General features: G+C 37.4%; 1 protein-coding gene across 15 annotated transcripts in view; it reads right to left on the reverse strand.

Moving 5' to 3' along the window:
• Positions 1-14,524, reverse strand: part of SOX6 (SRY-box transcription factor 6) — a 366,339-nt gene that overhangs the window by 131,014 nt on the left and 220,801 nt on the right. For all 15 annotated transcript variants that reach the window (XM_058851096.1, XM_058851086.1, XM_058851105.1 and 12 more), the window contains one exon: positions 11,300-11,368. In XM_058851096.1, the coding sequence (XP_058707079.1) occupies positions 11,300-11,368 (69 nt within the window). The remainder of the gene's footprint in view (positions 1-11,299; positions 11,369-14,524) is intronic.

Genomic DNA, 14,524 nt, shown 5'->3' on the forward strand with positions numbered 1-14,524 from the left:
CTCTGCAAAGAGAATATGATACTATTATGCTGTGCACAAACTTAAAGTACATTTCTGAATAATTGACTGAACAGACACCAAGAAGGAAAGTGACTGTATCTACTATGCAGCCGCAGTAACAGGAATGATTCTGAAAGTGTAAGTAAATGAAAAGTAAGCCATTATCAGCAAAAATAAGTGTGTCATAAAAGTAGATTTCATTCTGGACAGAACCTGGCTAAACCTGATTTGAAGTGGGTTCAAATGAAAACCTTGGTCCACAAGCCACAAAACAAAGACCCTCTTTTGAGCAGAATTGGTTGATTCCTCAAGGTCCATATCAGATTTACCTGGTAACAGAAGATTGTTTCTAGGGTTGGCCATAAGCAAGCATTACCCCAGGGTGGATTTTTCCCCTTGAGTAAAAGTGATCAGAAACTCTGGACAACTTTATCCACCTACTCTTTACAGATCAAAATGCAAAATGTTGCCATGAAAACAAGGGAGAATATGCAAAGGTGTTATATGCTATGTATGCCACTGACATAATACTTTAATAGGATATGCTGTAATTTCCTGCAATTAATATCTTAGCAGAGCTATAAAGGCTTTTTTCCAAAATTATACCATTGCATTTACAACACTAAAATTAACGTTGTGTCAACCTTTCCATTATAAGCCCCCTTTTTCAGAGGTTTATAACTTGGCTGTAAAAATATATTCTGGCCTAAAATGTGGCATGTAAGATCCCCATTTAGAAACAGCTATTTTGATTAAATAAAAAACATTATTTAAGTCTGTTTTAAGTAAGTCTTGAATGCCCTACAAACTGTGTGAGGGACTGCCAAGAAGTGTAGGCATTCTTCGAATAAAAACGTATTTTCTCTCCACAATAAAGCCACTGTTCAAAGGATGTTTCACAGCCACGGAATTTGCTCCACATCTGTAAGGAAAATACGTGGATTTGGGAAACTACAGACTTCAGTGAGAGTAGCCTCTCCACTTGCCTGTTTGCATGTGACTATGGCTGTTCTTCTGGTCAGCAGCTCAGCCACATGGGAGACTCAAGCTACCCAAAATGGCTTTCATTTGTGGGTGGGAAGTGGGTGAACAAACAAATATTCCTCTGGCTGAAGTGGATTCACTCTGGCTAAAAGCTCCAACAGAGTAAATTAAGGCAAGTGATAAGTTGATAGAAAGTCATGATAAAAATATGATCAAAATGGTAGAGAACCACTCTTTGGATTTTGAAACCATAGATTTCAAGTTTGTCAAATTTCATATAAGAACTGGATCAAGTTACTTTGGAAATTTAACTAAGGTGCTTAAATTAGGAACCTCGTTGTCTAATCAACAGAAGGTAATTCACAGCACCTGGACTGCTTTATATATGGAGCCAAAAGTCCTAATTCAGTCACCCAAATTAGATATCTAAAATTAGATACCCCCAAATATCTATATGCTTTTTATTCTGCCTCAAAAGAGTGTGGTGAGGATAATACACTTCAGCTTATGAGACACTCAGATATGCAGTTACAGAGGAGATGAGTATCCTGAAAATATATCACCAATAAAATTCAATGAGATGGAAAAGGCAAAGCTAGAAATGTGATAGTGGCATTTGCCATACCAATCACTCTTTATCAGAGTAAAACAAGTGCCATACCCCCTCTTCTGAGTATGATTTATCTCTATATATTATATTGTTATATGATATTATAATATGATATTAATATGATATGATGTTTATTGTATTAATTGCTTTGTCAAGTACTGAAGCTCAGTCTATGCTTAGGCTATTAGGTATATATTGCACTCTTTTGTTACCTGTAGCAAGTAGCCCCACAACTCATCTGTCTACCTGATCTAGATTTTGAGCTAAACATATATTCCTCCAGCTGGTTCATCTCTGATTTACAGAATAAAAATGCCTAATACATTACTTTGAAATAAAGTTCCCTAACTCAGAAGTGCCCTTCCATACTGTGTGACAGTGGTGTGTCTCAAGATGGATTTCACATTTCACGATCAACTGTGAAGTTTTTTGCTTTTATTATTTGGTGTTACAACTTCGATGGTTTCTTACACTGTCATTTTGGGTGGATGAATGAGATTAATTCAGCATTTCATAATGCATCATTGTACACTGTTTATATCATTTATTTTCTTTTTACTGAATGATTACAAATTTCAATTGAAAGTTAATAACATTTTGTGGGAGTTACTGCATGCGAATTAGCCGTGGTGATGTCAGTGCAGCCCTCTGGAATTTAAAAGATATTTCACTGTGTTGTATCATGTGCCGCACAGTATATCAATTTTTATTTCCCATCCCTCAAGTATGGAATGCACACTGTGTAACTTCTAGATTCTCAATATAGACATAATTTACCCAAGCTGTGCAAATGCCCAACTCACTGAGGATGATACATACAAGATTTATATTAAAGACTAGTTCTTTCAAGGAAGCAAAAGCATTGCATACTACACAGACCACTATATTATCTAATTATTTGGGGAGAGGGGTTTCTAATGTTACAGACAAAGGGAAATAGCATGTAAACTGCAGTCATAAACCAATTTTTCCTTACTTTAACAACTTTGAGATTAGATAGGTAAATCCCAAGCAAGGCCATTTATCTTCCTTGAGAACTATGTTTGCCAGTGTCTGGATTAGCTGGTTGCATAAAACAGTGAATGTAAGAAATATTCATTCGCTTTACTTTCACTTACGTGCCATCAAGCGTATACCAAATGTTAAACAACATCTAGTTTGCTCATTTGCTGGATTGCACATACTACTACTTTCTTTATGTGAATTCATAATTCCTGAATGCATTTGTAGAGCAATGCACTTATTTCTTCCTTGCTGTCATGATATTAAGTATATTAAAAATAAGTTTTTATGCTCAAATTGATTCAGTAATACACTTACTTTCTGGAATGTTCTCGCAATTACAACTAAAAAATGCTTAGATTCCTTAGGCCAGGATTTAGTTCATCTGATAAATTTAAGTTTTTACTGTGAGATTTCAAGAAGTACTTTACAATTTATTTCCTATACGCTTTTGGCCTTTTTAATGTGGAGCTGCACTTCATCATTTTCCTCCAAATACCTGCTTCTGCAGACAGAAATTTTGACCTCTGATATCACCACATTCCGGCCTTGCCTGTATATCTGACTATCTCCAGAAATCAAGTAATTTCAATACTAACATTTATTAACTTTTTTCTTTTTTTAAGTATCTCCTGATTAGTGCATCAAATAGTGGAGGTGGCGGGGCAGGGGCAGGTAAAAAAAAAAGCAATGCAAGACTCGATTGTTTCCCCTCTTGACCATCACATGGTTGTCAATCATAAAAATCATCACCGAAAAAGTAACTCATTAGAAACGAAAGGGCAATATCTCAAGCAGTTCCTGTCAGTCCTGGGATATGTTTCCATGTAACACTGATGTAAGACATGAAAAAGAGCTGGCGTGCTCAAATGGTTGCCTGTTTTTTCCAGCTACATCTGTTTGTCTAATGAAATAAATTACATTCCCTAAAATCTCTGCTACATCTATACCTTTGATATTCCAACCACAATTCTAATATCCTAAGTCTTTTCTTGCAAGAGGTGCTCATTTCTGCAAAGCCCAGTTATGTGAGCAACAGTACACAAGTCATCAAACACTGCCTGAGAGGGTATTACTCAAGCAATAAGACTTCACAGAATCAGTCCTGTTGGATAGGCTGCTGGTTGGCACCATTTCCACTCCCAGTAATCCATTTTACTTTGTGCACATGCTACTTAGGAACAAAACTAGTTTTCTGTGCTGGAGAGAATAGCACATTACTATTGTACTATCCCAAATATTGTAATATTGAAAGGAGCACATCATCAGACTGACAGAAGGGCACCAGAGATGTTTGAAGGGGCGTGACCTCTGCCAAACTCCTTAGGAGCTAGACCAAGGTGCCTGGCTCAGCCATGGCAGCCACTCCACACTGGATTCGAACTGGCAGAGCATCAGCCAAGAGTGGCCCCCATGCAGCAGCACAGGTGGGCAGCAAATATTTGCTTGATCCTCTGCTGTTACCCAGGAGCTGATTATAATCTGCCTCTAAATTAAAAGGGCTCAAATCATAGGCTCTTCTGTAAGTGAAGCCTGTAGAAGTAGTGTCTGGGTTGAATCTGCTAGAATCAGTGAGGATTTTAGCCTCTGGCTTTGGCAGAGGCACACCTGAGAACAAGCCTTTAAGCCACTGGTGAAGATGCAGCACAGCACGCCCCAAGCAAATGAAGCAGTAGGACTTGAACTGGGCATGCCTATGTCTTCATTTCCAATTTTAAAACACACGTGGGAGAGGGTAAGTGGGAGGACAGCTACTATCATTTTCTGCACCAACATGAGCCCAAGAAACAATGACATTTACTTTGGTTTAACTAATTTCCACATATCAGATCATGTTCGGCACCCATGTGCCAAAGTCCTATTCTTCAAGTCTGTTGAAATACCACTTTTCGAAACATGTGTGCTAACATTTGGCCAACACCACCACAAGATCATTTTATTAACTTGTAGCTCATTTCATAGACTGCTGCTCATGTTGCTAACATATGCTATTCTACCATTTACTGCTCTATAATTAGAGAAGTCATATGAAAGAGATACACAAGGCTTAATTTTTGCATTAAATACAATTTGTTTAGACTCAGGCAGGCAAAATAAGGGAAAAAAAAAGTCATATAATGAATTAGAAAACTGCAAGACAGCTAATTTAACTCAAAAGGTCACAGCAAAATTTTTTTTAAAACACAACCTCCCCTCCTCCCTCATGACTGCTTATACTTTTAAAAGTCAAATCCAGAGCTATATTCTGCTCTGCCAGGATAAAACTTGTTTCCAGGGACTGAGGGCCTCAGGGGCAGAGCAGCTAGCAGGATCCCTGCAAATGGGGGACCAAGAGGTAAGATCAGAAGCTTACAAGTAGCAGAGGAGTATGAACATTTCACGTGCTGTGTATTTTCTGCCACCACCACACTGTTACACCAAAGCATTTGTATTATGGAAGAGGTCGAATAAAGGATAGAGAGCATCACTAGAATATTTATTATAGCATGTGCTGCTCAGAGAAGGCAAGGATCCTACATCACTTCTCTTTCCTCACAGCTGACAGAAAAAATTCCAAGCCAGCCAGCCATGAAGCTGCCTTTTACTGGGAAAAGCTGGCCGATAATAGATCTCTTGCTTGAGTAATTATCACATAAGGAGTTTAGAACTCATTAACAAGCCAGTATGTAATAACAAATAAAATATGAAACATTTGACTTCAATGTTTAGCATATTTGTCTTTCCTCCATTGGATCAGTTTCAATTTACACCAGGCAAGTCACGAGCTGGACAGGAGCCGTAGTGCCACACCTATGGCAGAGCCTGGTGAAGTGGAATCAGCGATTTGGCAGCCCGCTACAAAATTACACAGACATAACAGCATTTCTCTCTTCCAACTGCACATAACTGCATTGCAGAAGGGAGTTAGATATATATTTTTTTTAATACTAAAAATATATACCAGTGATGGTTGGGAATCAATTCACAAGCTAACTCGGTTTTAAGAGAAATGCATCCTTTCTACTGTAAATTAATAAACTGCAGTTATCGTTTATTCAGCCACCACAATATTTTACATTTTCTACTGCCATAATCTTGACTGCTTATAAATTACAGTACTTTTACCTATTCTTTAATCCAGAAACATCATTATTAAAATGTTTGATGGAGGCTGCAGTGCATCTATCATTACTTGTAAAAGTTAATTAGATTAGATAAAAGAAATAATTAGATTTGCATTTTTATCCTGGTTTTAAACTTCCAAAGAAGATCACAACAGTGTGCCTGTGGGCAATTAAAAACAGCATACAGCAGTGAAATATAAAGGCAAAAAAAGTCTGTTTTTCCTGGCTAATTCATGATTGAAGATACAATTACAAAATATTTTAAGGGTTTGCTGAAGCTGGGGGCTATTCCTAGACTTCTAAGCTTTGTTTGTAAGTCTCTCTCTTTCAAGGGAGTATCTGATCTGCGTACCCTGCCAATAGAAGTATCAAATTGCTTTCAATGGCTTTATTTGGTCCTGTGCAGAGCTTGCTGGAAGGGGATTAGTTTCATGATCAATAGCAAAAAAATAAAAAAAAAAAATAAGGGGAAAAAAAAAAAGGTAAAGGAGAGTATTCCCTAGTGCTGGAACAGTAGCAGTGCCATTGTTTTTGCTTGTCAGTGCTAAATAGAGTTTACAAAGAGAGACAGCCTTAGAGAGCATAACTGAGCTGACAATAACTGGATTCCAGCTTGTGCATTTTCAGCAAGCTCTCTGCAAGGAGCTTTAACTTGTCCCCAAAAGGCAATAAATGGAAGGTTCAGCTCTTAAAATTGGAGGTCAGTTACATACTTAATGATGAAGCATATCTTTAAATCTATTTCTACTATTATTATCCTAGCAAAAAATTAATTAACCAGGTCAGGGAGGCTATGAAGGCTAATGTGGAATGCAATTATTCCTGATCTTTAGACATGTACTTGACATAAAGAGATAGTCCTTATTCAGCTCACCAGGTACCTCAATTGTCAGTAGTTAATCATGGATAAGAAGAGAGACTCATTGGTTCAATCTCTTAAGTTTTACTTATGATTCAAATGATTCCTATTCAAAGACAGTCTAAATAGTTGTAATTTGATGTTAATATTCTTTTGTCTGTTTACTATCACAGTAATCACGTTCACTCTATTTGAGGGAAACAGAAAATGTAAGAACATTTATAGGAAAGTAGAACAGTATGAATGTATAGATTAAAACTAGAAAAAATTACAATTAGGAATTTCTAGTGTCTGAATTAGAATACTTATTGAGAGCAGAGGAAATCAGTTTCTCTATGCAATGGAAATTGTACTGATTCAAACAGAAAACAAAATGCTCTGCAATGGCATTAAGCACAGTAAAGAGGAATAAGGTGAAGGGAAATGGACATAAACAGCTTGGATCATCTTTCACTGTTATCCTTATCACAGATCTCTGCAGAAAAGCTCAATCATCACTGTCCCTTTTAAAGATTTCAGCCACCATTTAGGACTTGCTCTAATGAAACTTACCCAGAAGAGGAGAGAAGCCCTAAAAACTTTCATCCCTTAAATCCACACACACACCCATTCTCAGAGGGAAATCCTGGAGCAACAGGCTCCAAGCATCAGTGGGATCCACCTGTTTTTCTCAGATGGGCATGGTGGGGCTCAGGAGAAGTCCCCAAACCTCATTCTGACAGAACATTCTCACAATGAGGCCCAGAATTCACGGGAATTTCAGGACCCCTGGTTTGGAAACATTTAAGAAATGCATGTCTTCCCTTTTTCCAGTCTAATCTTCATGATGTACTACCAAATTCCTCCTTTAACCAGTTTTTTCACTGATTCCCAGAGATTGTCACTATCATGGCACAGGCTATGAGATATTCTTTAATTAGACAAATTTTGTTCCTTCTGCTTCAGAATGAATATTTTTTTTATTAAAAAAGAAAACAAAAAAAAACATATATTTTACAAAATCTTAATTAACCTGGTGACTGATCTGTGAGCTCTTATTTGCCCCACATTTTTTTCTCAGCTTTAATTTGCACTGAAAACAATGATTTCTCTGCACAGCTCTGCGGAATGAAGAACTTAATTTGGCATACTAGATTTCCTCCCATCTCTGTAGACTGCTCTGTAGAAGAGTGTTTATGAACATTATGAACATTTGAGCTGAAAAATAATAATACACTGCATTTATATGAAAATTTCCATATAAGATTCTCAAAACATTACATTTAAATTGAGGAAAAAGAAATTATTTGCAAAATTTCTCATAATCAGAGACAAGGACTGAGGAAAAGTCCAGATTCCCACCCACTTTAACCAACAAAGCTGCTTTCCCCAACACATACACCTTTTCTCCAACACATACAGAAACATCAGCTACACATAGAAAACATGAGATGATTATGCAAAACACTTAATGACCTCTGTACCCTTGAAATACCTACCTTGTTTTCACACACTAAGCCTAGATAAAGTGCTCTTTATAGATAGATATCTATATCTCTCTATATATAATCAATAGATTATTGACAAAGTTTTGGATGTATAACAAATCTGGAGTAAGGTGCTCCAGTAAATGGTGTCAAAAAACCCCCCCAAAAAAAACAACTAATCAACCAACCAACCAAACCTTTCATCAAGGTTATGAATGAAATAAGATGTTAAAATAATTACATGAATAGATAATAACACAGCACAATATAAATAACAAATACTAATTAATACAAATTCTCAGTATATTAACCCACTAGTTGTCCAGGGGAAGCATGTATTATTTAATGTAAATTATTTTAAATTTTGTATCTGACTGACATATTGTAAGGCACTTCTAAAGCACTTTCTAACTGCTTAAATGGTTATACTGGGTGCATAAAAATAAAGGTGAATAAGAATTTCTTATTCACAGAAATTCTTGTTCAAGAATTAACACTGCGCCTCAGGAGAGGACAGTTGCCACACTGTGCGTCTCATGATGCAAACATTGCATCAGCAATACCCCTCTCCTGCATCCTGGAGAACACACTGTACTTGCCTCAAGTACCTGTGCCATCAATAGGCCCCTGCCCAGATGGAACTGGCACCTGTGTACTCACATTTTGTAATCTCTTCAAAAGGGGAGTGGCAGGGAAGGGTACTATTGTTTTCCCAGGCATAAGAAGTACAGATATGAGCCCACATCATTCTCTGTACGTAATCACTGTTTCCTGAAAACTGTTGCTCAAGAGTGTCTTAGAACAAACCTTCTAAACCAAATCAAGTTACTGGGGACAGAGTTGCAAATTCTACCAGACCCAAAAACTAAACTGGGAATGTAAACATTTAACAGAAATTTTATTTCCCCTTCAAGACACAGAGAGCACGATTCACCTCATCTCCCATCAGATCTCTACACAAAAAGCATTGGCATGTATATCCTTCTAGGTTAATGAAAAGAAACAGCCATTTTAGGGAACAATTTGTTTGCTATCTTTTAAATACCTGCTTTAGAACAAGACAAATTGAGACAGAGCCTGTACTGCAGTTACCTATTTTTGATACGATGAATTCCACCCAGAGTCACCAGTATGACTTCAGTACTGGTATTGAGGTTTGCTTGGGAGGATGGTGGGAAAGGATCTGAGAGAACTAGCAGAGCGCTGTTTCTGTCATCTGCCTCCTGTTTTGCTTCCATCCCAATTCTAGTCCTTAAGGAACTACACATCTCAAACAATTACACTCATAACCTATTCTACAGCAGCAAACCTGCTACGAACTGCAGAGGCAACTTAGCGTTTTCTCTTTCAAGCAATTTCTGGCTGCCAAACCTGCTACAAAATTAAGACAGAACAAATAAACTAAGCAGTAGCACTTGGCTCACAAGCAAAGGGTCTATGTGAGCTGGTATTTAGCCTAGAAGACAATCTCCAAGGAAACTTTCTTTTAGTAATCTCCCCGTAAGACTTTTGGAGGTTTGACTTGGAATCTGCCCGGGGTGCCTAGTGCTTCTTACTGGAACCTACAGTGTTCCCTGGGCCATGAGATACCCACTACCAATCTGGCTGACCAGCTGGGAGAAGAAACAATCCTCACTGCCTCAAGCACACTGATTAGACTCAGGTAAATGTGAAAATCATAAATAAAGAGGCCAAACCACTGTGGAACTATGGCATAAGAATACTGTATATTGACAGGAATTTGGAAGCAAATACAGGGACGAGTCACCAAGAAAGGGTTTAGCTCAGATGAACAGAATAACCATTGAAATATACATACATCTTTGCATATACATCTAGGAAAGGATGGGAAAGAAAACTGTAAGATGAAAGATGGTAGTGAATGAGAAAATGAATCTGCAGTCTATTCTAGAATGAATTCTAAGACCACATTTCCCTGGAGACAGTGGATGGGTAAAGCTACTGGAAAGTATTGACTGAACTGAAACATGAAGTACCTTTGAACTTTTTACTACAGCACAGGTACTCCCAGCCAAACATACCTACAATTCTCCAAACAAAACAAAAAAACAAACAAAAAAAAAAACCCAAACAAAAAAAACTATCCATAATTCTTGCTTCTGTTTCCTAATTTTTAAAGGAATTTTAAAAATTAGAAATTTCTCATAGAGATAACTCTTCTGTTTTGTAGACTTAGTTAGATTTCAGTCTTAGCTTTTATTCTAAGATTTTTTTTTCTATTATTCTTTGCTTTCTGAAGTCAGAGTTTAAAATACTTAATAAAACACTTAGAGAAGATGGTGTATTTTTTCCTTTCACTATTCTTAATTTCTCTTTCTTCCTTGATGTACACCTAACATGAACACACAGTCTCCTAACAGGCAACAACAATAATGGTGCTTTATGATTCAATTGTATCTCTCATATGAGGCATTAATACATCTATATTTGTTAAATAAACTCCTTAAAAGTGTAACTGAGACTGCATTACAACATTTTCAAAAGCATTTACAAGCATTCCTTTGGGATGACAGAGAGAAAAACTTCAGTTTTGGCATCTAGTACACAGCAATCACCTAATTAAGGAAAAGAAATGGATAGCCCAGGCTAAAAAGAAATTATTTGCAGCACAATCATCCGTCAGACCAAATTGAAATACTTCAATCAGTGAACAGGACCATGGAAATGCTTTCAAAGTGGGAAGCAAAGAAGGTAATACAGTCACATGGCAACAATGCCTTTACATCCACGTCATTCTCTACCCATGTATACTTGCACAAAATTAAACTGTGTCCTGGGTACAAGTACAGATAATTAAATATCTCCAGAATACTTCCAGATCTACAAGGATATAAATACTCCAAAGGCACCTGGGACACATATACCTGTAGGTCCTTGTACATGAGCAGACTGGTGCCAGGGACTTAGTATTGCTTCAATGTCTCAGTTTTGCCTTTGCAGAACACAGAATTCCTACAACAATAACTGAGACTGTTTTTGCTTCTCACAATACAAGTCAAACTGCAGATTTCAGAATTATGACAAGATGACAAGATTTAAAAAATAGTTCATAACTTTCAGAGAAAACTTTTCCTATTAAAATTCTTTGCACCAGAAGAGTCTGACAAAAATTTTCTGGGACACAAGGAACTCCCATAAAGAGCATCTTTACGGAGGCTTGTTAGTAAAGCATGTAGCTGCTTTATTTTAGACCCTTCTCTCTCCATAAATGGAACTTGAGTATAATCAGAAGAGAGCAATAAAATACACTGACCTGAATTTGCTGCTGCAGTAGATTGATTTTGTGCTGCTGCTGCAGAAGTTGCTGCTGTTGTCTTGCAATCTATTAGAAATAAAATTTCCATTAAATTAAAACAGTAATATTGAAATTTTAATATTATTGACCAAAAAACATAATATTTGTTATTCTTTATTGTATTTCATTAAGCATATTATTTTTTTTTAATGGGGCATCTTTTAGAGGTAAATTTAAATGCATCATAAAAATCTACATAGCAGGTAAGAAATATGTATTTTAAGGAGTGAGATCTTAGCTCTGAAAAGCACAGAAACACAGGTTTATTTGTGTGCATGTGAATAATCTCATCACTATTCAACAAAGCATTTCAGCCTGTGGTGATCTTTAACTATGATGCATTACTGTTACCTACAATGGGAATGAAACACATGCTTAAAATTAAGTGCATTTCTGAATGGGGATGGGATTATGCAGGTGCTTAAGGTTAAACATACATTTTCCTGATTTGCTGAACTGAAGCCTTAGCTTAGTGTTTATAGATGCTTCACTATTCAGCACGAGCTCCTAGGGTAAGCTTCTCTGACTTCCTTCACAATGAGCAGCACATTACTTCTCTTGCAAATCTCAAAAATCATCCTTGGAGCTACTTAGCAAAGCAGAGCCTTATGCTGTGTAAAAGCATTACCTGGTGCTCAGCAACTCATCCACCACACAACCCCATGAAATATGTAGATATTCTTACCCTCATTTGGTAGATTCAGTAAGGGATCTGGAGGATAAAGGTTCACTCTATCCCTTCTCTAACGCAGATGGAGAAAAGCAAATGTTCAGGGTAGGGAACACTAAGAGACTGGTGAGAATTTGCTACAGATTCATCTACCTTCCTGATTCCCACAAAATCAGGATGCCAGAGCAAAAGGGAAATAGGATCCTGCCCTCAGACCTGCTCCCTGCAATGGGTGATGAAGGTAGACACAGAGAGCTGGGAGAACAACTGGACTTCTGCTTCAGAAGGGTAACTGTGCAGCAGACTGAAATGAGGACAAGATTTGTGTTTCCTGGAAATACCAGCCTCAGCATTTCTGCTACTTTCATTTCTTAAGTATAATTTCCCCTCCTATAAATATTTGTCTAGAGCAGAGGAATCACATAAAACACCAAGAAATCGGTGACAAAGGTATTTTGGTCATTCAAATCCACTGTTTCTCTTTTGGCAAAAACCCTCTTGCTCTCCTTCCCCAACATCTTCTGAGCACACTTACTCTGTTATAAACAGAGAAAGCTAAGTAAAATGTTTTTATGATAAAAAAATGACAGGTATGTATCAAGGTTGGTTTGGAAATAAACACATAGTTTTAGTGAAAACTGTTCAGATTAACTCACAAGGAATTTGCAGTCACATATTAACAGCTTCTAATTGTGTACACATGGAGACCAAGGCTGTCATTTCTTTAATCTCTCACTGTCACATGGAAATAACTCCAAGTTTTTTCAGTTAAAATTCACTTTTGTAAGAGAAATCAACACAAAATTCATACATGTTTTAAGTCTTGCACATGGCCTCAAAGAGGCAAATTAAGGTCAACATGATTCTGGCACTGGATGAAGGCAAAGGGCCACAAAAAAATGGAGTCAAGCAGCTCTCACAGATCACTACAGCAATGCTTGTAACAGAGCTCAAACCCCTTTTAGGAGCCCTTTTAGGTGTTCAAGTACTTCTGGATGAATCTCCCAGGCAAGTCAATAAAATACAGTGAGAGAGGACTGAATGATCAGACCCTTGTGTGTGAATGAAAAAGGGAATTCAAAGAGAGCTGGCAGTTCATGTGCCCCGGTAGCCCAGGGACAGGTCCTAGAACCTAAGGCATCTGTTGTCAGCACAGTGACCAGCAGTGGTGTCTGGACTTGGTGAAACAACCCTAATGGGGACAGTGCTATATGGAATATTTAAAACCTCTATGAGAGCTGGAGTTACCACTTTTAATGAACAACACACTAATTGTGACTCCATATTGGAAGTGCAGTGCTTGTAACTAAAGATAAGGTCTGTCAGGTTTATGTCCACATTGCCCCTGCTGTTAAAGTCTCAGCAAAGGTGAAAAAGTGATTACAGTATGCAGCTTCACAGTGAAATGATACAGAGCATGGAACTACATTGTGGGCCATTCTCTCTCAGTGCTGTATCATTTTTTCACAGGTACACAGCAATCTACATCCAGTATTTTTTGGAGCTGATGATGACCTGGCTGCAGCTTAACACAGTAAACCATAGCCAAGGCAAGGAGGAGGCTTTTGTTTACATGTGCAAAGTAACAGATCTGCCAGGGTTCTGATCGCTTGTGAACAGCTTTTTGTATCCGCATGTACCATGCAGCACCATTTGAATAGCCACTTCCTGATGCAAACAAGAAATATACCATGGACCATCTAATCTCAAAGGTTCCTCTTAGCTGGAGCAGTACTGTGATAGAAAATGTACCCAAGACCCTGCAATGCAATTACCATAGAATCGTCTTGATGTATAGGCTTGACACAGTAAAGTAGGGTACACAAGCACCATGTGGCTCAAATTCTGAATTTTATTTGCCTATCGGTTGAGCTACATGCTCGCTTCATTGAGCATGACAACCTAGTTTTAAGTGTCATTTAATTTTCATTTTGAAATATAATTACAAAGTGTTCACTGTAAGATATCACTCGTCTGCAAATGTGTCAAGATTAATTTGTGCTAGCTTATTCACAAGTGTCAATAGTTAATTACTGTGTCATCTCTAGATGGCTAAATGACATTCTAACTTCTGATTTTTTACAGTGTTCCTTTATGTTATTTTCCATTAGGGGATGAGTCCATATTCCTACATGTGGGCAAATACCCAAGCACATAAAATACCAGACGTCACAACTCATTAAAATCAACAGAGCATACATTGCTGTATATATCCTATAAAATATATTTAACTGAAAAGATAATTCTAGTAATAATGTCAGATTCCTAAAAACCACACATTAATTTGAATCTGTCTGATCTAATGCCTAGGGGACTAGTGCATGGCATCATTGTTGTTGCACTTTTGTTCGATGAGAAGAGGACAGCTCGTTGGACACCTTTAAAACAAACAAATAATCTAGGGAAAAAACCCAACAAAAGAAAAAGACAAAACAAGAAAAAACAAGCAGTTCACAACCTGAACAAGCAAATGAAACCTTACTTGTACAAGGTGTTTGAAGGTTTAAGTATGC

This window comes from Poecile atricapillus, chromosome 1 (genome assembly GCF_030490865.1).
Source record: "Poecile atricapillus isolate bPoeAtr1 chromosome 1, bPoeAtr1.hap1, whole genome shotgun sequence".
Taxonomy (NCBI): domain Eukaryota; kingdom Metazoa; phylum Chordata; class Aves; order Passeriformes; family Paridae; genus Poecile; species Poecile atricapillus.